The 25880-nt window shown below is 60.9% G+C and overlaps 1 protein-coding gene across 1 annotated transcript; it reads right to left on the bottom strand.

Annotated features, from left to right (window-relative positions):
* Positions 1–931: 931 nt before the first annotated feature.
* Positions 932–24906, bottom strand: TSPOAP1 (TSPO associated protein 1). The gene is made up of 32 exons (XM_068530223.1): positions 24577–24906; positions 23658–23765; positions 23244–23372; positions 22480–22659; positions 21737–21922; positions 20414–20491; positions 20246–20329; positions 19899–19988; positions 19605–19727; positions 19246–19350; positions 17773–17823; positions 17437–17457; positions 16440–16644; positions 15669–15841; positions 14061–14176; positions 13662–13771; positions 10209–11039; positions 9888–10039; positions 9179–9556; positions 8854–9093; positions 8308–8487; positions 6878–7723; positions 6129–6228; positions 5888–6042; positions 5104–5272; positions 4658–4729; positions 4196–4228; positions 3899–4002; positions 3741–3812; positions 3418–3528; positions 2712–2773; positions 932–981 (listed from the first exon to the last, which is right to left on the bottom strand). The coding sequence occupies exons 1-31, from the start codon at positions 24904–24906 to the stop codon at positions 2744–2746; spliced, it is 5562 nt and encodes a 1853-aa protein (XP_068386324.1). The 3' UTR covers positions 932–981; positions 2712–2743.
* Positions 24907–25880: the final 974 nt, after the last annotated feature.

The raw sequence follows: 25880 nt of genomic DNA on the forward strand, positions 1-25880 counted from the left end.
GGGGGGAGAGCCCCCCACCCCAATCTGAACAGGGAATGTATGAAAATAGCTGCATAAATCCGTCCTCTTCCGCAGGCCCCCGACTCCAACAGGGGCCAGAGGAAAACGATGCAAAAGAGAAGTTGAATCTGATGAGCAAAATAAGGCAAACCCAACTCCTGCTTTCTGCCCGCTGGCCCGGGTCTCAGGCCAGGAGGGCAGCTGGCAGGAGGGGAGCGCTATGGGGCGGGGTCAGGCCCGCTTTGGCTTGGCCTTTCTCCTTCCTGGGCCTGTGCAGTGGAAGGGAGACGGAGGAAGCTGGGCTGAGGCACTGAGTATGTACATATATACACGGCTCCACCCCCCTGCCCGCCCCGGGGCTGGGGGGCTCGGCAGAATCCAGTGCAAACTCTCCTACTCGGAGGGAAGACTTGTTGAGGATGGCCAGCGCCGTGGAGGGAACAGGGTTCCCGGGCCAGGCGTGTGGAGGCCAAGAAGGGACTAGCATTGCATGCTGGACACCAGGCGGAGGTGGGAGAACCAGGAGTCACGAGTCCACACCCAGGCCTGGCTCTGTGACCCAGGTGCTCAGCCCTGTGGCCGACTCGCTTCCGCACGCTGCGGCTCAGGCTGCCCTCCTGTCAGAGGAAGATGCCCATCCAGAGGATTCATCCACAAGGGCTCATCTAGCTCTGACCTTCACCGAGTATAATTCCCTTCCGAGTGCCAGCGCGCTGGCTCGGGAGAACGAGAGTCCAGGGCCTTCCCCAAGCAGCCAGGACAGTGCGCCGGGGCCTCGGGCCTGCAGGACGGGCCACAGCGTCACTCCTTCTTCCCAGAGCCCAGTTTCCTGAGGAGCTGCCTCCCCTTGGAGAGGAGACCCCACACCGTCTTGCTCGGGCCCTGTGGCACCCCCCATTCAATCCCGGCGAAGCGGCCAGGGCCAGGAGCACAGGGCCAGCCTGGGGGCGCTGGGGGCCCTTGTGTTGAGCTGGCCCAGTGCTAGAATGGGAGAGAAAAGGGGCAAGGTCAGGGCCTGACCCCCAACCCAACCCGCCTCCGTTCCACCACAACCTCAGGAGCCTGCAGACCCCAGGTCACGGAACCACAGTCGCGAACCAAAACCCACCGCCTGGCTAGTGCCCCACACAGAGCACAGAGAGGCAAACGGGCACGATGATGCTGAGGGAGCACTAAGCTGGGAGTCGGAAGGGACAGACGTGGAGTCTCATTTCTGCTCTGCTCACTTGGACCTGGGCAAGCCCCTCCCCTTCTCTGGGTTTCTCTGTAGGATGCTGGGCTCAAGAGTCCTTGGACTTGACCCTCGGGTTGGGTGCTCCAAATCCCCCACGTCATCCCCTCCCAACCGAAGGGAGAGCGGGGACAGGGATGCTGGAGGGAGCCATACACTCCAGGAACGATGGTTCCTGCACCAGCGCACGGACGGAGGGAGCAGGTCCGCACAGGCCAGCAGACGTGGTGTCCGAGGGCCTTCAGGGAGTGGAGGAGCGCCCACCCCATGGGGAGGAGATGAAGACTCTTCCTTGAATGGCCCCTGAGAGGGCTGCAGGGAGCCTGGGGCCAGAGGGGACCCGCGGTCGGGCAGCGCTCAGCGCCCACCACAGCTCTGGAGGCTGCTGCCCCTCCCTTAGCACGTCTCCCTTGCAGAACCTCCTCCTCGCTCTCTTTGCCACCGTGAATGGCTCCCTCTGCCACAGGCCCACCCAAACTGTGCTGTTAGTGGCCTAAGAACAGCGGCTGGGCAAACAAGAGAGCCACGAGCAAGCCTCCCCACTACCCGCCAAATTCCCACATCCACTCTGCGACCTCCTGTGTCTGGTACAGCCCCACCAGCTCCCGCCAGCCTGTGTGTTCTCCATCCCCTGCCCCCCACTCCCTTCCTCAAACCCCCTCTTCCACCAGAGCCTGGCAGTCTGCTGGCAGGTGCTGGCTGCCCAGCCTGGGGCCCGCCCTCACCTAAGACCCTGGTGATGTGGCAGGGCCGCCCACAAAGAGCTCTGCTAGCACCCAGAGGTCAAAGAGTCTCTTGCCAACTAGCCAGGGCTGATGGCTGGCTGGGGTGGGGCGGAGGGGGGTAGGCCCTTCCCACGCGCTCCCAGGGCTCCCAGGAGGGAGGGGTTGCTGGGGAAACAAATGGAGGGAGCGTCTGAGCCCCAGAGATGAACGGTCTGGGGTTATCTACGGACTCCAACTGTTTAAGCCTCCCCTTTTATGCCCCCCCAGTGGAGAAAATGGAGAGTTGGACAGAAAATCATGCATCTGATTCCCTAACAGGCCATGATACAGAGGAGACTGTGTGGGGGAGACGGTTATTACTGGTGGCGTTAGTGTCATCCTTCTGCCACCAATAATAATCACCATATTATAATACCATAGTCATATAGTATCATAATATACTGATGAGCCATATGAATGTCACATAATATTCTATAAGCTGCATGTGCTATAGAATATGAGGACTCGGCTAATATGGGACATTATATCCTAGGATGACATGTATTCCTGTGGCAGCTGGCATTGCCCAGAGTAAGGCAAGGGGAGGGCCTGACCCTAGGCCCAAATCTGGCTCACGGCAAGAGCTCCCTCCCCGTTCCCTGGAAGAAGGTGGAAAAGCCAGGTCAGCTCCGGTGTCTGAGACAAAGGAGCGCCGTCTGATTATGGTGACACGAGGAGTAGGGTGACACGGACATAGGGGGTCAGTCCCCACTTACATGTCGCTTTCTCTACATATATCTATCTCCATCTAGCACTGGACTCTTCTCCTCCTCGTTCTCTGAAGAACAGGGAACAAAGAGAGGGGATGGGTTACGGCCAGACCATACGCTCTCCACCTGGTCACCAGGTCGCCCAGGTCACCAGGCCTCAGGGGCAGGTCCTGCTTTGCAGAGCCCCTGCCTTTGGAACGATTGCACATGGAGACCCAGGGCTTTCCCGTTGGCGCCTGGCCTCCTCACCCTCTCCCTGCCCCGTGAACCTGGAGCTTAATTGTACTCCACCCACCCAGGAAGCTGGGCCTTCCTGAGCATCTGGCTTTAAAAGGCACCTGGGAGACAGAGAGATGCAGCAGAGGGGTGGGGAGGGTCCCTGTACCCGGGGCTATGACGGCTAGAGGTGTGGGAGGCTTGAGGGTCCTTTTCCACAGGGCCCCTCACCCGCACTGGCCGGGGGTGTGGGCAGCTGGGATCAAGGTCTCGGCCTCACCCCACCGCACAGAGGGGCGCACACCGGGAGGGAGCCACCCCGGCTGGGCTCCCTCTGGCGGCAGCTCACAGCCCCGCCCTGGGCGCAGTGCGCACCTGGACCACTGCCCGGCTGCACTCCTCGCACGACGCCGTCCTGCCCACCCCTGCCCCCCTCCAACCACACCAGCAGCATAGAGACCCAACTGCTGAACCGGGAGCCCAGGTCCTCACTGACCTGCCCCTCGGCCTGGGGTGTCCCGGGCTCCCTGTCTGAGCCGCCTGCCTCAGGCCCAGGGCCCTCCAAGAAGTTGGATGGAACCAGGCCCCGCTGTCCATTCAGTTCCCCCTGGGGAGGAGATGCTGAGACTAAGACCAGGAGAGGCCTCACCCCCACCCCCTTGACCCTGAAGCCCCAGGGGACGGCCTGGGGTCAACGTCACTATCATGGGAGGCTACCTGGTCCATCCCTCCGGGCTTCGATCAGGAACCCTTGCTCATCCCCCTCCCTGGCTCTGGGAGAGCCCTCTTGGGCACACCCCCCCACCCCCATGTTCTCACATAGTAGAAACCATCATCGTCCATGCCCCCGAACACAGTGATGACGTCCCCTGCCCGGAAGGGCAGCTCTGCCTATGGAGAGACCAAGAGGCACGTGTCAGGGCCAGGGAGGCCCTGCCACCACCCAGCTTGGCTGGGCTCTATCTGAGGGTCCTCACCTCCACGTCCATGTTGGGGGAGCTCTCCCGGGGGTTGTAGTCAAATGCAGCCACCATGGAGCGGGGAGCTTTCAGGCCAGTAGAGGAGACCGGCTGGGGGGCGCCTGGAGGGGGAGGGGGAGAAGACTCAGGACTCTCTCTAGACCCTCCCCCACCCCCCTACTATCCTTGGCACTGGAGGCCTGCTGACCCCTATTCACCACCTCCCCGCTAGTTGTAGCCCCTGGGGAGAGGTCAGAGGGGCTGCCCCACCCCACCTCTCTCCCCAGTCTCCACTGCACAGGGATGGCCCCTCACCTGCACAGGGCTGGGCAGGGCCTTCCGACTCAGCTGTGGAGAGAATATGACTGTGAGCCCCGCCCCTCACATCCCTCTTCTTTGGGGGCAGGGGAGGGGGTGCTGGCGCAGGGCAGGCAGGATGCTCAGCCTCACACAAGGGATGCAAGAGAAGGACGCTCGGAGAGCACATCAGCCCAGCCCTTTGGTTTTCGTAGTGAACTAAGGCCCAGAAAGGATAAGTGACTCACTCCAGCTGGCATAGAACTTATAGTCGGGTGCTTTCTGGAACAGAGGTCCCAGCAAACCACTCCGCATCTCCATTAGAATGAAGCTGCCCACTGGAGGGGTGGCTGGGGATGAAGGTCTGGCCCGATTTCCTGAACCTGCTCAAGACCTCCCATGTGTCTCCCCAGGGAGCCACGTGGTGTCCCCACCCTCCCGTCCTCACAGGCCCCCGAGGGAGAAGGGGGTCTCACCCACCTTTCTTGGAGCGGCGGGGCTTGGGGGGAGGCCCAGCTGTGCGAGCTGTGGAGTAGACAAAGGGACCGTTCCCTGGTCCAGGAAGGCAAGCAGATGTTAGAGAGAAACCCAGGCGAGGGAGGGAGATGGACAGACTTCAGTCTTCTCTCGGGGCTGTACCAGGGCTCCTGCACTAGAGCGTCTAAGGGCGTTCCTCTCTCATCCCCCACCTCCCGGATCCAAAATACAGGGCCGGTCCCCTCGGCAGTGAACCCCCATTCCAGGAGGCAAGCTCACTGCCACGGCCACACTGGCCTCGGTCTCTGAGGGCCCCAGTGGCTCTGCCAGACTCTGGACCAAGCAGGCACCTCGGCCACTCCAGACATACAAACTGCTCTGGGCGCGGGTGGTGTTGGAGTTGGCACTGTGGTGGCAGGAAGTGGGTGGGGGACAGGAGCAGGTCATACCTGAACCCTCAACGAGAACATCTGGGAACAAATAGCCCCGCTGGAGCAGCTGCTGTCTCCCTGCAGGACTGTCCGCAGTCACCTCGGACACCATGTTGCAGGGGATGTAGCCCATCCGGCCCCCGCCTTCACCCCGATAGAAGCCATCGGCATCCTTGTCCCCAAACACCTGGACGCAAAGAAGACCCGTTGTGTCGGGAGGCCAGTTCAGCTTGCTCCCTGCACCCGAGGCCCCGAGCTCACAGCACCACACTTGGGACTGCAGAAGAATGCTCTACCTTTTGTGGAACAGGAGATAGGGGGAAATAGCCAAGAACACGGATCAGAGGGATGACAGAAGATAGCCCTTTCCGTGTGGTCGTCACCCACTATCTGCACATCCATCCCCCCAGTCCGGCCCAGACTAGATCTCCCTGACCTCAGAGCAATAGCCGAAAGCCTTCAATAAATACTTGGGAGGCACGATAAAAGTTACAATGCTAACAGCAGCAGTTGTCACATTGTGATATGCGCCAGGCAGTTTCAGGGCTCTATGGGTACTGAATCATTTCATCCTCAAACAACCCTGTGAGGTAGACACTTAACATTATCCCCATTTTACCAATGAGGCCCAGAGGAGTTAGCTAATCTACTCAAGGTTTCACAGCTAGATGTGGCAGAATCAGGACCCAACCCCACATCACCTGGCTCTAAAACCATCACCTGGTTCTCACCCACGCGCGGCTACCATACCCCCAGCGCAGGAAAGGAGGGAGGAAGGATGACCAGACAGTGAGTCAGTCACCTTCAGGATCTGGCCCTCCTGGAAGGGGAGCTCTTCTTCCCCGGCATCAGGGTTGGGAGACATCGACACGGGGTCATAGTCAAACAGAGCCACAAAGACCCTGACAGGTAGGTCCTGGTAAGCCAGTGCTTCTTCTGGAGGGCTCCTCGGAGGGGCTGTTGGGGAGAGCAGTGGCAATAAGCTCTGGCCAAGGGGGCAGGAAAGCCCCCTCAGCCTGGCCCAGCCCCCCACAGGTGCTCACCCAGCTCCGCGGAGCCTGGCCTGGGGGCCCGGCCCCCTCTCCGCTGGGGGCCCCTCCGCCCAGAGCCATCCTGCCCTCTGGGCTCCCCAGTCTCTGTTGCCTGCAAAGAGAGGGCAACAGACGGCAGAAGTGACACACCGCCCCTCTGGCGGGCACCTCAGCAGGGGCAGGACCCCGCAAGCGTTCCCCCAGCTCTGCCCCGTCAGCGAAAGCGGCACAGCAGAGCAGGGACACACGTTCCTCTCCTGGAGCCGTGGCCCAACCTCACTGGAGGCATCAGACACCCCCACGTGGGGAGGAAGGGCAGGAGGGGAGGCCCAGCTCTGGCCACCTTAGTAGAGGAGTGCAGTAGAGGGACTAAGGTTAGATCTGAGAGTTGGCCGAGGAGCGTGGGAGAGGAGTGCCTCTTCTCGGTGGCAGGGCTGGATGAGGCCGGACATCACGGTCAGTGTCCTGAAGTTGTAACTAGCTAAGCGGAGGAAGGGGCCCCCCGGCCCAGAGGCAGGGGGCTGGCTGGCGGCAATTGGCGACTTATGGCCACAGAATATTGTGCGTCCCAGTTCCGACTGGCAGAAGCAGCAAAGCAGTGGAATGTGGGTGGGAAGAGGCAGGTGAGGGAGCCCGGAGGCCCAGCCCCACCTCTGCTGATGGAGACGGCAGCGTGGAATGGGAGCGGCCGGTGGGCAGCAAGCAGGGCCACCAGGCGGCAGCAGGCAGGGGGCGGCCCAGGGTGGGGAGAGGGCACGGACCCGGGAGGGTGGCTCCTTGGCTCTGCCAGTTGCACTGCAGCCTCTCCGCTCTGGCTCCCCTTTCTCCCAGGCCGGGAGGCGTGGGTAGGGGTTGGGGCCTGAATTGGCCTTCGGAGGCCCCCTGGGCCTTCCCGTGGGTGCTGCGCCCCACGCCTCCCCATCTCCGAGGTAGCAGGAGCTGGTGACGCTGATGCCCCCGCCGCCCGTCTCTTGCTCATCCTCAGAATCATATTCGATGCTGATTTCCAAGCACTTGGGGGAGAGGCAGCTGGCCAGGCCTGATTCTGGGGCTGGGCCACGGGGGCACCTCCTCGAAGGGGCCGGCCGCCCTCTCCCACCAGCCTCTGGTCCAGCCCTGGTGCCCTCGCCCACGGGGGGGCCGCCCCTCTCCCGGGCGGGGCCTGGTCGTCCAGAGGCCTGGGACCCGCCGTTGCTGAGAAGTCGGCTGCAGTGTTCACGGGGATCTGGGGACCGCCTGCGGTTGGGGGGCTTCTCGGGGGAGCCACTTCCTTTTCTCCAGCTGCTTCCGCCAACTAGTCCAGGCATGTCCTCCAGGCGGTCCCCAGCCCTGGAGGGCTCGGGAGACAAAGGACAAAGGCCAGGTCCTCGGGGCCGACCGCTGTCACAGCCCAGCCCCAGGAAGGCAGGCTCAGGTGGGTCGGGGTCTCGGGAAGAAGAGCCCGCCCCTGGCCTCTTCCCGTCCTCCTCGTCCTCCTCGTCCTCTCCTTCCTCCTCCTCAGGGATGCTAAAGAGCTTCTTGCTGCAGAACTGCTGGAGAGGCAGCTCCAGGATCTGCTCCAAGACCTCCTCGTCGCTGTCAGTCTCACAGAAGGGGTCGGGCTGGGGCTGGGGGGAGGGGGGGAGGGCGGCAGGGAAGAGAGGTCCGTGGGAAAAGGACAGAGTTGTGACCTTTGCCCTCAAATGAGGGCAGGGGTTTCAGGTAACCCATAGCCCTCTCTCAGCTTCCTCCAAGAGGAAAGACCAGAGAGAGAGGCTGGCCCAAAGCCACACAGCATGTCCGGGGCAGAGCCAGAGGAAGGATTAGGGAGCACACCCAAGAACGGGCTGCCCAGATGCTGGGATCCCGAGCGGCAGAAGTGTCAGGGAACAGGCCATGCCTGTAACAGCAGGGAGGCCTCCCACCCCCTCCTTGGAAGCTCCCATCACGAGCTCTCAGATGGCCAGGGCGCTGCGTCTGGTGGGTTTGATGGGGAGAAGTTACAGAAAAGAGCGCCTCATTCTTCCCTTTCTTTCCAGGAGGGCAGAGGCCAAGCCTGAGTCACTTCCTATCTGCTGCTCAGGACAGGGCCCAGGCCACACACCTAGAATGTTGCTGGCACTCGGTGGCATTGGAGCAGCTGCTGACACGTGGGGCAGAGGCCCCCAGAACCCGAGGTCTAGGGCCCACCAGTCCCTCCTCACCCCGTTACCTTGGCCCCATCGTCCCTGAGGCTGTTGCCAGCGACCTGCTTCTGGAAAGAGCAAGTCCTGACACCCAGCTCCTCTTCCTCTTCCTCCTCCTCCTCTTGGATGTCTGACAGATCTGAGTTGCGGCCATGGTCCACAAGGGAGTTCCCCAGACGGACCCCAAGCTCGGCCGTGACCTCTCTCTGCAAGAGGCCAGACAAAGGAGGAGAACAGGGAGGTGAGGGAGGGCATACGGGGGGTGGGGGGTGTTGGGGGGGGCTTTGGCAGGGTCAGCCTCAGCCAGAATGAACGGGGTCCCTTGGCAGAGGGAGACAGGGTCATGCCCCAAACGGGGGGTGTGCATAGTAGGGGGTGGGGAAGAAGAAGGATGGCAGCCAAAAAGGAAAGAAACCTGGAAGACAAAGTGTGACAAAGAGCTGGCCAGACATACAGCACAGAGCCAGAGCAGAGCAGAGAACAAGCAGAGAGGACAGCCAGATCTGGGCTGGCAGAGGGCAGGGACGGGGGCCTCGATTCCTTGAGGTGGCCCAGTGTCCCCAACCCCGTACCTCAGCCCTGGGCCTCAGCCCAGGCCCTGTGTCTCCTCCACGGCAGGCCTCAGCACAGGGCAGCCTCTGGGCCAGTGTTCCCTGGGTGGAGCCAGGGGCCGGGCAGGCCTCTGCCGCGGTCCACTGAGCCTCCTCCTCGGCCAGGGAGGAAGCTGCAGGGCCAGGAACTCGCTCTCCCAAGGCTGGCTCACTGGCCTTGCTGTCCCCTGGGGCACCCAGCACAGCTGGCCCAGCCTCCTCCTGGAACGGCAGGCACTGAGGAAGCGCCCAAGCGCCAGACCCTTCTCCCAGTCTCCACCTGCTCCCCTTCTCCCCAGCAGGGTACCTGAGAGCCAGGCACTGGGGGCTCCTCTGAGGATCCTTTTGGTGTCTCTCCGGGAGAGCTTGCTGGGGAGCCCCCGGGGGGCTCTCGAGTTCCACGGGGGTTGGGGCACCGGAGGGGAGAGCTGGGGTCTCCAGGCCCCGGGGAGGCTGGAGCAAGGGGCGGTCTGGCCTCCGAGCCCAGTTGTGGGGAGGGGCAGGAGACCCTGGCTGGCGAGGAGGCTGCAGCCAGGGTGGGGGCGACGGGAGCCGGGATGGAGTCGGCCGACTCGCCGTGGGGCGACATGGTGCGCACAGCCACCGCGCGGCACGCCTGCAGCAACTGCAGCTGCGACAACTCCACCAGCACGCTGCCTGCCGTAGGGGAGGCCACCTCCATGATCTGCAGGGTGGAAGGAGCACAGCACAGGAAAGGGAGGCTGAGGTGGCCAGGTGTGAGGACTCCACGACTACCACAGTGACTGGCATCATGCCAGGCACGGCGCCCTTGGCGTGCCACATCTCATCTAAGCCTCCTGGCCACGTGCTTTCAGTGGTGGAATCCCAGTCATCTGCTACCAGAGCCCATGCTCTTAACCAATCTGCTACTTAGTGCCCAAATGCCAGGGCCAGGCAGCCTCTGTGCCAGGTTGGGGAGACTAGGCCTCTGCGCATGGCGAGGAGAGACCCACATCTCGATCCCAGGGTACAGGTGGGCAGTCCCTAGGCCATACCTTCTGCCCATCAGCATAAATGGCATAGCCTGTGACCCGGACGCCGTTGGAGGTGCCAGCAGCATCAATTGTTACCGGGAGCCAGCTGATGATCCAGATTCCAGGGGAGGGCCCTGGCTCAATCTGCACATCCAGGGGGGCATCAGGTGGGCCTAGGGGGAGGGGGCACAAGACCCAATAATGCAGCACACTCACTGCCAGACATAACAGACCACTTCGCCATTTCTCTAAAAACGCAAGTAGCAACAGCCTCCCCTTCGGCCGCCCTCCGTGGCCTGACCTCCCAGGTGTTAAAGACACCAGGTGCCCAAGCTCACCTACCTGCTGGGAGTGTGGTGAACTGCAAGGTGGCAGCCCGCTGCTCTGGCCTCTCCAAGCCTGGTTCCCAGGACCCTCGAGACGGGAGCTGAGCCTCCACTCGGGCCTGATAGACTGTACCAGGTCGCAGGTGGCAGAAGGTGGCCCAGTAGGTGCTAGGGCAGGCAGAGGGGCACTCTTCCCCATTGAGGTAGATGGCATGGGCCAAGTTGCTATTGCCGGGCGCCCAGGTGATCTCAGCGGACGTGGCTGTCAGTCGACGGACCCGCAGCTGGCTAGGTGCCACCCCGACCCGGGCCCCTAGCACCAAGCAACAGCGCAGAGGGTCAGAGCCGCCCCAGCTGGTCAGGGCCTGAACAGAGACACGGAGGGGCGCGGTCTGCAAGTCCAGATTCTCAAGCACAGCCGTGGGGGGTGTCCCGGGCCCCAGGGCCTGCCGCAGCTCCCCATTCACACAGACGTGGTAGCCGCACAGCTGCACGCGTTCAGGAGGCGGCTCCCAGGCCAGCACCACGCTGTGGGCCAGCTGCTTGAGGACAGCCAGACAGCGGGGGTAAGGCGCGGCCGGGGGCTCACCCAGGCCCTCGGGCGAGGGGCTCAGACTGAGCTCGTCCCCTGCAGCCTCTTCCTCTGCTCTGGGCTGGCTGCGTCCCCCGCTGCTCTGGCCCCCGCTACTGCTGCCGCCTGCGCCTCCACTCAGGAAACTGAGTTCAGGGCCTGAACTGTGGGACAGATCAGCCAGCTCTGGAGGCAGGGAGGTCAGGAGGTCGTCGTCGGACACACGCTCTACAAAATTGGAAGGGACCAGGCCCCTTCGGCCATCCATGAGCTCCCCTGGTGGAGGGAGGGCAGGGGAGGGGAAGACAGAGAGGACGTAGAGAAAAAGCAGTCCAATAAATGCATTTGAGCAATGGTTAGTGGGTGATCTTAAGCATCTGATTCAGATCCACATTTACCTGTCACCGCTTTTTAAAAGACAGGAGCAGTCAAGATCTGGATTAGGGAGTTACTGTTAATTCTCATTGGTGTGATAACAGTATTGTAGATACATAGGACAGGCATCTTAAATTTTAATGTGCATATGAATCACCTGGAGATTTGTTAAAATACGGATTCTAACTCAGCTAGGTCTGGATGGGGCTGAGATTTTGCATTTCTAACGAGCTCCCAGGTGATGCTGCAAGGATGTAGAAGAACGTCCTTAGAAGGAGATGCATGTTGAAGTATGTCTGGGTAAAATACCATCTGTCTACAACTTGCTTTTCAATCATCTTTTTAACCTGCATACAGAAAAGGCAATTATGGCAAAATGTTAACAACTGTTGAACCTAGGTGGTGAGTACATAGGTATTCACTGTACTACTTAATTTTTCCGTATGTTTGAAAACTGTCATTTTACACAGGCCTGAGGAGTGAGGGCGGGGGTGCCCCTCAACTTCCCTGGGTGGAAAACAGACATCCTCAAAGGGAGAGGGACGCCCATCTGGTCAGAGTAAGGGAAGGAATCTTTAGACACAAAAGACATACCTGCCAGAGAAAAGAATCCCCTGTGGGTTCTAGAAGGGGTTGAGACCCACAGCAGGCCTGGGTCCAGAAGCATACTGGCAGTCAGTTCAGACAGCGACTGAAGGTAAGTTCTGTTACCCTGTGCCAGTTCCCCTGAACACTTGGCAACAGAGTATCATAAAGCGTTTGTTTTTTGTTTGTGAGACATCAGAAAAACAAGAAATCGGACACACAGTTTGTCGCGCCACAGCTAATTTGGGAAAAGGAGAAAGATTCCTGGGGAACAGATGAGAGGGCAGCTGGTGTGCCTTACTGGGAGGAAGGAGGAGCAAGGGCCAGGGTTTAGGGGGGTGTAGGCAGGCCTGAGCTGCAGGAAGGCGTGTAAGTTTCCCCAACACCCTCTCTCTCTACTTATGCTAGGAGGGAAAAACAAAAAGTAAGGAAACTTGAAGAAGAAACAAAAGGGACTTTCAATAAATTAGATAACATGAGCACTGCAGTGGGTTGAAAGGTGGCCTCCCCAAAATATGTCCACATCCTAAACCCTGGATCCTACGAATATGACCATATTTGGGAAAAGTGTCTTTGCAAATGCAATTAAGTGAAGGAGCTTGAGATGAGATCATCCCGGATTATCTGGGTGGGTCCTAAATCCAATGACAAGTGTCCTTATAAGAGACACATAGGGAGAGACACTGAGAGAAGAAGAGGAGGAAATGTGACCACAGATGCAGAGACTGGAGTGATGTGGCCACAAGCAAGGGACACCTGGACCCACCAGAAACTGAAAGGGACAAGGAACAGACTCTCCCCTAGAGCCTCCAGGGGGAGTGTGGCCCTGCCAACAACTTGATTTCGGACTTCTGGCCTCCAGAATTGTGAGAGAACACATTTCTGTTGTTTTAAGCCACCCAGTTGGTGGAAATTTGTTACGGAAGCCCTAGGAGATTAATATAAGCACTAACACTATGGGGTGTGAGGTTAACGGTAGGAACCATCACACTAAGCAGATCCACAGCCCTGAGAGGCTGGTGCTGGAGCCTGGGCCAGAGTCAGTCTCGTGCTCCTGAAGCTTGAGCCACTGAGAGCAGCCCAGGTGGGACCAGACACAGATGAAGCAGTCACTTAGCTGAAGCATGGGGAGGAGGAATAGGGCATCCTACACCCAGTTGTCTACATGCCTTTCAATCTATCCCAAATTGCATAGTTCAAATTCTAGTAACCTGTGGTTAGTTAATATTTATGTTTTAGCTGCCCCCCTCCAAAAAAAGGTGTTGCTGTTTTTATTTTTATTTTTTTATTAAAAAAAGCGTTTTCCCGGGAGCTATTTAATCCTGCTCTCCATTATCCATCCTTATAGAGAATTTAGCTGTTTACCATCATCCCCAGCACCTACTCAAACAGCAGGCGTGGGGCCCAAGGAGGAGTTGCCCAGTCTCAGTAATGGGGCATCTGCCGCGGTTGCCCCATCCCACGGGCACTGTAGAACTGCCTTGAAGCTCACGCCCTGCCTGGGCCCTGACACCTGCTAACCACTCGTTAACACCCTTTCCTGGGCTCTGGACCCTGATTCCTCCTCCCCACACTGATTGGGGTCCAGCATCAGATCTATGCCACATGGCTGACCTCGAGGTCACTAGTGCTAAGCGCTGCCATGCCCTGTCTGCCAGCACAAGAGTGAACTTAGCCGAAATTCCCTGTGACATTCTGTCTGCCACCTGGACCGTCATAGGCCCTGTCTTGCTCTGGGCAGGTCTGGAGTCAGACCAGCTGCTCCCACAGCCCTTCCTTTCCCTTTCCCTTTCCCCGTGGGCTGCCGGGTCTCTGGATGCCTTTCAGCTGAGTCTGAGAAGTTACAGTGGGCTTAGAGGATACAGATGGGTGGAGGTCTTCAGGAAGAGGAGCTTAAAAGCAGGCGAATGGACAGAATGATCCCCACTACCTTCCTACCTTCAAAGAAGCCATCCTCGTCCATGTTGCCATAGATGTAGATGTACTCGCCAGCGGTAAGCGGAAGCTCTGCCTCTGGGTTCTCATTGGGGCCCTCGAAGGGGTTGTAGCTGTTGGGGGAGGTGCAGAGGAGGAGAAAGAGAAGGACAGCGACTGACGTTCCTCTCCGTGTCCTGTGTCCTCTCCCCCAGTGCACTCGGCCTCTACGGAGACTTGGTTGTCCCCCTTTAACCACGTGGAGCACCCACTGCACCCACCCCAGCCCAACGAGGCTAAGAGGACATGTCCCGCTGGGTCCCTGCTCCACCCCCATCGTCTCCAGAGGCCACGCTCTTCACCGGCCCCTCCTCCCTTACAGCCCAAGTGCTGGGGAAATGGGGAGCAGGGGTGAGGGCCCACCTGTAGCGAGCGAGGAAGACTTGGATCCTGGATCCCCCCCGGCTGCCCTCCGGTGCTGCTGGGGGCAGGGAGACGCTGTCTGCCTCCAGCTCCTCCACCTCGCTGGCTGTGTCCACCTGCGGACACGCAGAAAGGGCCAGTCCCCTCCAGGACCCAGGGGCCAAAGGCAAAGCAGGCAGAGGAGGACCCACCGTTTTGAGAAGAGAAACTGAGCAGATGCTGGGCAAGGCCGGCAGCGACGGGCCCCGATGTTTTCTAACTCAGCACCTGAGCCGGCAGGGCCTGGCGGAGCCCAGATGCCCTGGCTCAAGGGACGGGGGCGGGGGTGGTAAACTGGATCCCTCCCTGAGCCCCGGCCTCTTATCTGCACCAGCCCAGTAAATAAGACCACTTTCCCCATCGGAGAGAGGGCCAGCCACACCGGTGGGGTAGGGGCGGGGGAGGGTGTCCCACGACAGTCTGTCTCTTTAAGGTAAAAACGCCGCCAAGGGCTTCCCTGGTGGTGCAGTGGTTAAGAATCTGCCTGCCAATGCAGGGGACACGGGTTCGAGCCCTGGTCTGGGAAGATCCCACATGCCGCGGAGCAGCTGGGCCCGTGAGCCACAATTACTGAGCCTGCGCGTCTGGAGCCTGTGCTCCGCAACAACAGAGGCCGCGATAGTGAGAGGCCCGCGCACCGCGATGAAGAGTGGCCCCCGCTTGCCGCAACTAGAGAAAGCCCTCGCACAGAAACGAAGACCCAATACAGCCATAAATAAATAAATAGATAAATTTTTTTAAAAAAAACGCCGCCAAGCACTCCGATGGTGAAGAGCTGGAGGCCAGGAGGCAGACGGGGCTGAGAAGTCCGTGACGAGGGTACTGGGAGCGGAAACTGGGGCATCCAAAGCCAGCACCACCGCTCCATCCCACAAGGGGGCAGTAGAGGCCGTGGCCGGGTTCTACCCCTTGAAACAACCCGGGACGGCAGGGCTGCTCCTGACCACCCTCCCACCCCACGCACTTTCTGGGGTTTGGAAGGTAGAGAGAGGAATGAGGTGATCGGAGGGGTTGTGAGTGATACCAAAGAATTTGGTAGTAATAACAGCTGCCACACGTTAAGCGTCTACGGTGTGTCCGGCACTGAGAGAGGTACCACCCTTGTATTTTTTCACGTAATCCTCACAGCAGCCTCACGAGGCAGGGTTATTAGTTCCAAATGCAGACAAGGAAACCGAAGCCCAAGAAAGAGGCAGCGACTTGCCTAGGACAAAGCTGGGACCTGAATCCCGGAACCTGTGCTCCTCCTCACACGACCGCCTGCTTCAGCCACAGACACTCAGGACCAGCCTCATTAGGTGGATCCTGGCGCCAAAGTGTCTGCCTCCATCCAGCCCAGGACTCCAGGGCCTCTCTGGGCCCCAGAGGGGTGGGGCTGGGCGGCCCCAAGGGAGGGCTTGCAGGAGGGTGGGATGGGCCCCACCTGAGCTCCCCGCCCACCGGGAGGAATCCACGGGCCCCTCTCTCCCGCAGCCTGGCTCCACTTGGGACCCCACACGGGCCAGCGGCCACCCAACTCCTGGGTCACCTCCTCACCCCCCTCCCTCCAGGCCCCGCCCCAGCACTGACCTCGGGCGTAGGGCATGACTTGGGGCTGCTGTGGATGGACTCGGAACGAGAGGAGTTGGAGAGAGACTCTGCCTTCCTGGCCGTCCTTCGAGGGCCCCCAGCAAGGGTGGCAAGGGCAGGCTCGGAAGACTTTGGGGTGCAGCGCCCTGGGGAGCCTGGCGGGAGGTCAAGGTCTAAAGAAAAGATGACATGTAGCCTTGGGGTCTGTGGCCTGAGGAGCGACCAGGGACCAAGGGTCCTCTTGGATCTAGGGGTCAGGCCCTCCACGGCCAAGTTTCCTTACAAGAAGGGAAATACTGGGTGGGGGGGAACTTACTAAGTGGAGGTGGAGGTGATTTACATATATTATTTCATAGGCTCCTCAGAGCTGCTTGATGAGGTGCATTGGATGCTCCTGTCTTACAGCTTAGAACACACGGCCCACAGAGCATTAGCAGCATCGTGAACTGTTAAGTGAGTGGAGCTGGGACCACGAGATCTGACTGAAGCCCAGCTGGCTCTTCACCAGCCCATACTGCCTGCTACTGACTCCTAGTGCCCACCTCCCAGCCATGGCCACAGAGATCTTGTTGAAGGGGGAGGAGCAGCAGGTCGAGATGCTCCTGCGGGCTTGTTTTTTTCCCCATTGGAGCCTGGTTCAAGCCAGACCTGGCTCTAACTTGCTGTGTGATTTTGGGTGCGTTGCTAGCCTTCTCTGACCCTGAGTTCTGCTCTATACAAAAAAGCCCAGACCTGGGGATTCCAGGCTAATGTCACTGGGGTCTACCTCACCTTTGGGGCCAGACCGCCGGCAGGGCTGGGGGGTAGAGCAGCAGCATGGGGGTGGCGGGCGGTCCCCAAGGGTACTGTAGCCCAGGGCGGAGGTGAGCAGATCCAAGGGGCCCGGGTGCAGGCGGAAGGCCTGGAGCTCCTGCGCCAGGAGGCTGAAGCGCTCAGTCTGGCTGCGGCACTGCTCCTCCAGTTCTCGAACCCGGACCTGGGCCAAGACGCACGATAAGCCACAAGACCCACCAAAGCTGCCAGATCCAAACTGTGCCATCTCCACACAGCCCCGCACTAGGCTTCAGATCACATCTGCCCAGCCCCTAGGCCTGGGCACCAACCCTCAGCCTGGCTGCCCCACTGCCCCGAATAGCGTGCTGATGAGGGTAAAGACCGGGAGCTGTGGGCCAGCTTCACTCCCAGCCCTGCCTCTTGCAGCATGGCCTCGTGCCCCAGGCAGCGGCACTTCCTGCTTGTGGCTGCTTTCTAGGCCAAAAGGGGTCACCCTACCCCCATCACCACCACAGTATCACTTCAGGAGTTTTCTCAGCTCCGTGGCTTGTCACCCTGCCACAGTCAGTGACCCAAATCCCTGGCCTCAGAGAAGTCCCCAGAGAGATCCCACACAGGAGCCAGGGACATCTTTGTGACAGGAATGAGCCAATTCCCAGGAATTTTTCTCAAGGATCAGGAGAGTCCCCGTCAAGGGGATCATGGGTTAGACTGGTGAGGAACTTCCTCAAGGTCTCAGCGGCTAGGTTTTAGAGGAGGGCAGGGCCTGTTTCTGCCAAGCACAGTGGCAGATCTGGGACGAGGGGGTGGCCCACATATCCTGTGAGAATCCCAGCCCATCTACAGAGTCTCAGGTCTGCTACCAGTCGCACCCCCGTCGTTGGACATGAGGGTTGGAACCACTTAGACCTAAGGGAGGAGACGCAGCTCGGCCAGCCTGGAGAGGTGTTGGGGAGGCCCCCCCGCAGGGAGGTGGGGAATCAGGAGGACGTACCTGCATGGAATCCAGGGTAGACTGTGGCAGGAGGAAAGCACAGAGGAAAGGTTAGAACCCTTGCCCTGTAACAGGTCATTGCCCAGAGAGGGAGGGAAGGAAAGAGGGACCCAAGCGGACCCCGCCCAGTCAGCCCCCTAGACTGACTAAGCAATTGCTAAAGGGAAGGATATTTCAGGGCCAAAGGGGGAGGGGATCCCCCCAGGCCCCAGAGCACTTAAGGGCCCTTCCTGGGAGCCCACTCCCCACACACCCACGCCACCCATTCCAGCGCTCGCTGAACCTCCCCAGCCTCCCCGAAGCGGGCAGAGCTCATGGCCGTCCCCAGGGACCCACCTCCAGCAGCTGCACGGCCCCTTCGTGTTCCCTCTGGGCTTCTGCCTGGGCCTACAGGTGGGAGGAGGCAAAATGCTAGAGGAGAAGGATGAGGAATGGGGGTGGGATAGAGTGTGATGGAAGGGAGGAGGGTAGGGAGGGCGAAGGGAGAGAAGAAAGGGGAGGAGGGGGGAGGAGGGGAGAGGAGGGGGGAGAAAGAGGGAAGGGGGCTGGGAAGGGGCTGAGGGTTCCTCCCTCTGACTCCCACCCTGAATGGAGTCAGAAGGCAACAGGGTCAAGGAGAGGGACCTCCTGCCTCAGGGTTTCCCTCCTGTCACTCTTGACGCTCTTTCTCAGCCTCTCCTGCCGGCTCATCTTCTACCCCTCTGGAGTGTTAGGGCGCCGCAGGGCACAGTGCTGGGCCTGCTTTTACTCTCTCCCAAAGGGTCCCCTCTAGTCACACGACTAGACACACTGAATGCTCCAAAACCTGTCTCCAAGACCAGCGTCCCCAGGACTCAAGACTCATAAATCCAGCAGTCTATGGACATCTCCACTTGAGTGTTTAACACACAACCCAAACTTCGCCAAAACAGAACTCAGGATTCCCTGCCTCTCAAATCTGAGGCCCTTCATCCCTCACTCCTGGGGAGTGAAAAGCCTCGCCCTCCATTTAGTCAGCAAATGGGTGAAAGAACGGGCACTCAACTGGAATCCCGTGGTGAATCCTGTCAGTTCTACGCCCAAAATAATATTTCAAATCTATACACTTCTTTCCAGCTGTGTTGCCTACACCCTAATCCAGACAGCCATCATCTCCCACCTGGACCCCTGCAGCCACCCGACACCTGACTGCCCTGCTTCCGTGCCCACTCCCCCGTCCATCCTCCGCAGGGCTGCCAGTGTGATCCTCTAAAATGATGAATCAGATCATGCCACTCCCCTGCTCAGGACCTTTCAACAGCTTCTAACTACTCAGAGAGCAAAATATGCAAACTCTTCCCCTGACCTTTGAGGCCTGATGTGATCTGACTCTTGCCCACTCCGGCTGTTCTGTCCATCCTGCTACATTCTAGCCGCACTGGTCTGCACCCCCAAGCTCCTTCCTGCCGCAGGGCATTGGCACTTCTATTCCCCTTCCCTGGAGTGCTCATCAGCTGGCTCCTTCTGGGCCCTGAGGCATTAGAGGCCTTCCTTGCCGAGCTCTCTAAAGAGGCCACTCACCCCATCCCAGCCACTCTGTGTCACATCACGCCGGTCACTTCCCCCGCGGCACTTGGCCATGACTGGGATCATCTCACTCCTGGATCTGTTTACTTGCTGATCCGTCAGGGACCTGATCTTTGCCCCCTCCCGGTCCCTCCAGTGCCCGGCACAGTGCCTGGCACACAATGGGTTCTCAGTAAACACCCACTGGATGAGTGACGATAAAGCTGGGGTCCGGCAACCTACCATCTTTCCCCCACTCCGTCCCCGCCCCAACCCTGCCCACACCTGCTGCAGCCTCCGGACCTCCTCCTGCTTCTCCTGCAGGCTCAGCCGGGCCTGTTCGTGCTCCACCTCCAGCTGCTGCCTCCGCTGGGCCACCTCCCGCATGTGCTGAAACGCAAGAGCCCGCGTCAAGGCCCAAGCCCTGCTCTGCTGTTCCTACAGAAGATCTAAGATGAGGGTGCCTCAGACACCGTGTGTTCCACATACTCTCTGTCGAAAAGGAAACTGAGGCTACAGAAGGGAAGGGCCAGCGGCACCAGGACTCGGCCTACACCCCAGTGCCCCACAGAGTGCCACTGTCCCACTCTCTCCCTGTGCCAGGGACCGATGCCCCCCCACCCCGCCCCGGACAGTCCCCTCACCTTCAGCACCTGCTCCAGGCTCTCCAGCTTGCTCTGCAGGCCCCGGCTCTTGAGAAGGGCCGAGTCCCTCTCCTGCGTCACTCCCAGGAGCTGGCCCCTCAGCTCCACATTTTCCCATTCCACCTGGAGAGCGGGCAGCGCCAGGGAGCTCAGGGTGTGAGCCTCAACCCCCGGCATCCTCACCAGGGGTAAGAGTACGCTTCATACTCTAGCCCAGTCCGGGGTGGGCGGGTGGATGAGACAGCCCTTCGCCTGGAGACCAGGGGCCTAGCAGGACCTGGGCAGAGCTGCTACCTGCTCCTTCTCCGTGGCTCTCCCACTGAGCCGACAGTTCTCCTCCACGAGGCGGGCATTCTCGCTCTGGGCTTCCCTCAGCTGCAGTTCCTGCGAGACCAGAGGACCTCTGGGGAGGGTCCCAGCGCCCACCTTCCTCCTCTCCCCACACAGAGGACACTGCCCTCCCCCCCCACACCCGACCTGGACCCTGCATCAGCCAGGAAAGGGGAGCCCCGCAGAACGGGAGGAAAAGCACTCTCTGGGCAGGAGGGAAGGAAGCAGAGCTGAGGGGAGCCCACCACCTGGCTGGCCTGAGGGAAGGGAAGAGCTGGCCCCCCGGGAGGCCCGCCCGGCTGGGCGCTCACCAGCTCCTCACATCGCCTCTGCTTTTTCCGGGCTTCCTGCTCCAGGCTCTCGCATTTCTTCCGCTTCTTGCTGAGCTCTGATTCCTGTGAGGTCAGAATGGAGCTCCTCATGTGGGAAGGCAGATCCACCCAGAATGGGTCTCCTCCAGCCCTCGACCTGGGACTTACCAGCTGCTGCACCCTCTGCTGTTTCTCTGGCTCCCCTAGGACCACGGGTGGGTTTTCCACATCCTCCTGGGGCGTGGCCTGGAAATGGCCAGGGACAGAGGGCTGGCACCTGAGAAGAGGGCCTCAGGGCAGCCTACCCCCAGCCCCGCCTGTCTCAGGGAGGTTCCCACCCCATCTCATGGCCAGCAAAGAGATCCCTGCCCGGGAAGTAGGGGTGCTGTCTGCCCCCCACCGCATCCCCTCATCTCCAGCTGACGTGGAAGAGCAGAGGCTGCACCCCTGTGTCCTCCAGACATAGTGCTTTGAGATCCTGAGACCCATGCGTGCCCTGGGAGATGGGTCCCTTATCCAGGCCAAAGCTTTCCCTTTTTAGCTTCCAGCCCTGCTCTGCACTCAATAACTGTCCTGGGTGTCCTTCAGCGACTGGCAGATAAGTAGGAGGCTGCCTGGGCCCCCAGGGATGTGGTGTCCCCAGAGCTAAGGGTTATGGATCCATAGAATCTGGGCTCGGCCCAGAGCCTGCAGACCTGGCCAGACCCTCCTCCCAGCTTCCACCAAGCCCACCCTATTGCACGTCCCAGTTATCCGTGCAAACTCCGGAGGAGGACAGGTCTTGATGGGCGATGCATCTCCCTCTCTGGGCCAGGCAGAGGGGCAAAATCTGAGCAAGAAGCATCCCACACCCTGAGGCCTTGGTCGCCAGGAGGTCCCTTCTCCCTCCCCTCTTCCCGGAAGGAGGTGGACCTAAGTGCTGCCCAGTACAGAGGATGGAGAGGAGCCAGACCTCTAAGTTCTGGGGGTCCGGAGCGGGGTCCCTAGCCCTCGGACCAGGGGCCACCTCAGCCCGGCGCCCAGTGAGGGCCGCCCGTACCTGGAGCTGGGGGCGGACACACTGCCGCCCCCGAGTAGCCGGGCCGGGCCGGACGGACCAGGCGGGCGCTGAAGGGGGCGTCCCCGCGCTGCGGCGGCTGCGGCGGGAGGCAGCGGCGCGGGCTGGGCCCCGGGTGGCTGCCAGGGCAACCGGGGATTTGCAGCCGGGCCGTACCACTGGCGGCACGGCAGGGGCGGCGGGGCGGGCCGCGGGCCTCAGGCCTGCGGAGGGCAGACCCCGAGCCCCCGGGGGCGGGCGCGGCGCAGGTACGAGCCCCGGGAGGCCGGGCAGAGGACCCTGCTCCCAGCTGGGGACAGTCCCCCAAGCCCTTGCAGTGCGCACGCCGCCACCGCGTCGTCGGGGCCCTGAGCGCGGTACAGGGGGAGATCCCCCGAGCCGCTCCCACCCCCATCTCCGCACACCAACACACCTGCCCATGCGCCGGCGCTCACCTCTCCCGGGGCCCCGGGGGCGGGCGCCCCTGCTCTGGCCGGGGCGGCCCGGCCTGGGGGCCGAGGCGGCGGGGGCGTCTCCCTTTGGTTGCGCAGGGCGATCTGCCTCTGCAGCCGCAGCACCTCCCGTTGGGACTCCCGCAGCAGCCGGTCGAAGTCCCGCACGTGGAGCCACTGGGGGCCCTCCTGGAGTCGCGGGACAAGGAGGGGAGTCGGGCCTAACCCCTGCCCGCCCCACGCCATGCCCAGCAGAGCCCGCCCTCTGCCTGACTGGAGGGGCTCCGGCGCGGGGGAAAGTACACATCCCCCCATGCATACATGCCTGGTCATAGATGCATGCTTACAGAGCCACATGCTTCCGCTAGCCCGTGTGCAAATATTCCCAGGAACTCGTTTACTGGGCACTCACGGCGTACCCGGCACTGTGCTAAATGCCTTGAGAACATCTTTTCACACCAGTGTGAGGTATGTGTGGATTCATACAGTCAGACCCACTGGCATGCAGCCTGAAGGCTGGAGCACAGAAATTCCCAGGTCTGGGACTCATGGCTCCACCCCCCTTCGGTTCAGGCTCCTTCTCCCCGCTCCCACCTGGGCCGTTGCCAGGGGAACCTACTCCCCAGCAGCCTCCACCTTCTCGCTTTATTTGCATCTCATTAACATCTCAGTCCACATCCCACACTGCCGAGCAGGCGGCCTTGTGTAGGGCTGAGCTGGAAGGGGTGACCAAGGCCTCCTCGCACCTTGCCAGCCAGGGTGAGCCTGGCCTGCAGCTCCCTGCACTCCCGCTGCAAGGCAGCAATCTGCTTGTCCTTGGCCAGCAGGGCACTGGCTGTCTCACTGAGGTCCCGGGCTCGCTGGCGGGCCAGGGCCTTCCGGCACAACTCCAAGCTGGCCCCTGGACTGGGCATGGGAGCACTCACCTGGCCAGAGGAGGGGTAAGGCCAACGGTCATCTGAGGGCTGGGGCCCTCCTCCCAATCCTCAGCTCCTCTCACAGGAGGGGTTAGGATGAAAACCTAGAAGTGTGGCCTCCTGCTTCTACCCTGGATCTACCCTCAGGAGACCAACAGCCTCCCTTTGACCCAATCCCTGCAATCCTCAAGCGGGAGTGAAAGGGTTAACTGCACATCCTAGTTTAGGCCCAAAGCATGCTGCTAGTTGAGGGCTGCCACTGTGATGGGTTTTCATCCCTGCCCCCACCAGATCTGCACCCAGAGATGAGCTCAGCTGGAGGCTGCAGCCAGCACCAGCACGTGGTAATCCAGAATCTCGCTCCCTGCCTGCTCAGGAACTCCCCGCCCAGCCCTTCCCTCCCTCCTGTAGCTCCAGAAACCCTCAGCCTCCTAGCCTGGCTGGCATTTGCCCTTCCTACACCTCAGCCCCTGGGTTCCTGCTTTCCTAGGCGCTAAGAGTCCGTGACTCCCAAGCCTCACCCCCTCCGGCCCAGCCCTGGCGCCCCTCTTCCCTGGTCGCCCAGCCTCCATCCAGGGGCCTCCCATCCTCACCACCCGCAGGTTAGTCTCCTGCAGCTTCCGGGCTCTCTCCTCCAGGCGCTTGGCAATGACCGCCAGCTCTGCGTTCTTCCGCTTCAGCCTCCGCACCTTCTCCTCCGTCTCGGGGAAGCTGCTCTTCCTCTGACAAGGGGTCAGCCAGAATTGGGGCATGTGGGGAGCACCCCCCAGACCCAATCCTAAACAGCCCGGGCCTTGGGCTAGAGTCCTGGGCTCGCAGTGGGGTCCTTGGCAACTCTAGGTAGGGGTTCACTCTTTCCGGGTCTTGGGGTCATGTCAGCTCCATGGAGCTCCCACTTGGAGCGATGCTCATGGGACGAGAAGGACGCCGAGGCAGAGGCCCGGGGTGTCTGAGTCTGCCTCCCCCCAGCGCCAACCAGGACCCAGGACTCGCTTTCCAAGCCTCACCAGCATCTGGTTCTCCTCCTTAAGGATGGCACAGCGCTGCTGCAGCTCCCCCACGGCCCTCAGCAGCTCCAGATTGGGCCTGTCCCCAAAGCCCATTTTCAGCTTGCCCTGGCATGGGAAAGGACAGGGCACAGCGACTCAGGAACCCACCCTACCTGTGGAAATCAGAGCCCTCCATAGGGAAGCATTCCCCCTCCACAGTCCAAGGAGACATGGAGACGAGAAGCTTCTCCCACACAGTTCAGGCCTTCGGGGGGAGCACAGGAGGCCCAGGAGAAGGGCTTGTTTAGTCCTGCCTGCCGGCACTAGCATCCCCCAACCCTGGACCCTGTCTGCTAGTCCTCAATTCTTCCCATCCCTGCCCATCTTCCCCTCTTGGGAAATGCCAGCTCGAGCTCCCATCCCCACTCCTCCAGGCTCCTCAGGACCCCTGAGTCCCCCAAAGTCCTGGTCCCTCCATCTTCTACAGGAGACTGCTCGTACCGACCCCAAAACTTGTCCGCCCTGGCTCAGCCCAGCACTGAGCCCCCTCCCCTGAATCTGCTTCCTCTGGAGTCTGATTCCATCACACACCTCCACACGCCCCCAGTATCCTCCAGCCCCCAAGGACAGAGACTTGCAGAGGAGACAGACAGACATAGACAGACAGACGGTCAGAGAGAGACTCACAGAGGGAGAGGGAAGGGGGAGGGCCAGAGGTAGACAGAGAAGGCAGAGTCAGAAGGACAGACAGATGGCGAAAAACGGAGCCAGTGAGATTCCTGACCAAAGGGAGGACAGACAGTCACAGAGACGAGCCCACAGACAGAGATGGGCCCGGAGAAGAGAGGTGGGCCATGAAGTTGCGTGTCATGCCCAGGCTGGAGGGCATGGTGAGATCCCCGACCTCGCAGACCCCAACCGTCCACAGCGCCCTTACCTTAGAGAAAGCCTCCACCTCCTTGTCCTCCAGCCTCTGGCAGCTGGGTCCAGAGCTCAATGCTCCCGGCCCGGGGCTGGGCAGCCCAGTTTCTGTTCTTTCAGGCTGGATTCCACCCACAGGCCCGGGGCTTCGGGCTCCCTCGGGCTCGGAGCTCTCCTCAGGCCTCAGTTCTCCAACATGCAGAGCTGCCAGAGTATCGGCCATGCTTGGGGATGCACCTCCAGGTTCGCCCCCCTGGCCTGGAGTCCAGCTCTGCCAGGCAGGCAGTGCCCATGGCTCCATGTTTCCAGGGTCCCCCGGCCGTGGGAGGGGTGTCAGTTGCTCCATGGTTCTGCCAAGGGTCCCCAGGACCCGGGCAGGGGGACATCACCCAGCCAGGTGGAGGGGCTGGTGAGGGTCACGCCAGGCCAGACCCTTTCCTCTCTGAGCTCTTGGCTTCACCGCAGCTCCATCCAAGGTTGACTGAGTTCTTCCTCACCCACAAAGGAGGCTGCAGGAGTCGGGGCTGCCAGAGCTGAGCTGGGGGTATGCGAGCTGTGTTTGTTCGTGGCTGTGTGTGCGCGCAAGTGTGTGGAGGAGCAAGGGTGTCCCCGTGGGGGTGGGGAGGATGTGCGGAGGCCACCGACAGCAGTGCCCGGGTGAGGGTGTGCGTGTGTCTCCAGGTCTGCCTGTGCCGGTCAGCGCTGCTGTGTGTGTGTTTGGAGGATGGGTGCCCCCACTTGTGCGTGCCGGGGGTAGTGGTTCTGTGTGTCACTGTGTGTGCCTGTTTCAGAGTTACCAGTTGTTTCTGTGTGTGTGGCTGTCTGTATTGCAGGGCTGTGGCAGTGTGTGATGCTGTCACCGGTTGTATCTGAGTGTCTCAGTGCTGTGCTGCTGGGTGCATCGCTGTCATGGTGTGTCCGTCAGCGTCTGTGAGTCTGACCACCCATCACGACCCCTCAGCCTGGCTAGGGTCCACAGGAGCTGCTGGGGTGATCCCCAAAGGTCTGCCGTGGTCCTTTATCTCCTGCTCCTCTCCCCGCTGCTGCTCGCCAGCTTGCTGGGCGGCTGGGCTGGTCTTAAGGAGGCCTGGGTCGGTGGGCTGCTTGCCTCATAGTCTCTGTTCCTGCTGGCCTCGGCTCTGGGGACTGGAAGGGTCCCCTACAGTCCCGGAGCCCCGAAATGGTGGGCGCCGAGGAGGGCTGAGCCTCAGAATAAGGGGGTGAGCGAGGGAGAGCCAGCCCTCCCCTCCCCCCTCCCCTCCTGCCCACCAATAGGAAGTCGGCTGCTGGTTTCCATGGTGATGGCGCTGGACTGGTGGG

Source organism: Eschrichtius robustus, chromosome 20 (assembly GCF_028021215.1).
Source record: "Eschrichtius robustus isolate mEscRob2 chromosome 20, mEscRob2.pri, whole genome shotgun sequence".
NCBI classification, from domain to species: Eukaryota; Metazoa; Chordata; class Mammalia; order Artiodactyla; family Eschrichtiidae; genus Eschrichtius; species Eschrichtius robustus.

Coding starts and splice junctions, on each gene's coding strand:
- TSPOAP1 (XM_068530223.1), bottom strand. CDS start 24,906: ATGGAGCAACTGACACCCCTCCCACGGCCGGGGGACCCTGGAAACATG. Junction 22,660..23,243: donor AGGAGACTAACCTGCGGGTG/GTGAGGATGGGA, acceptor TCCTCTGGCCAG/GTGAGTGCTCCCATGCCCAG. Junction 21,923..22,479: donor GGCTCACCCTGGCTGGCAAG/GTGCGAGGAGGC, acceptor CCGCGACTCCAG/GAGGGCCCCCAGTGGCTCCA.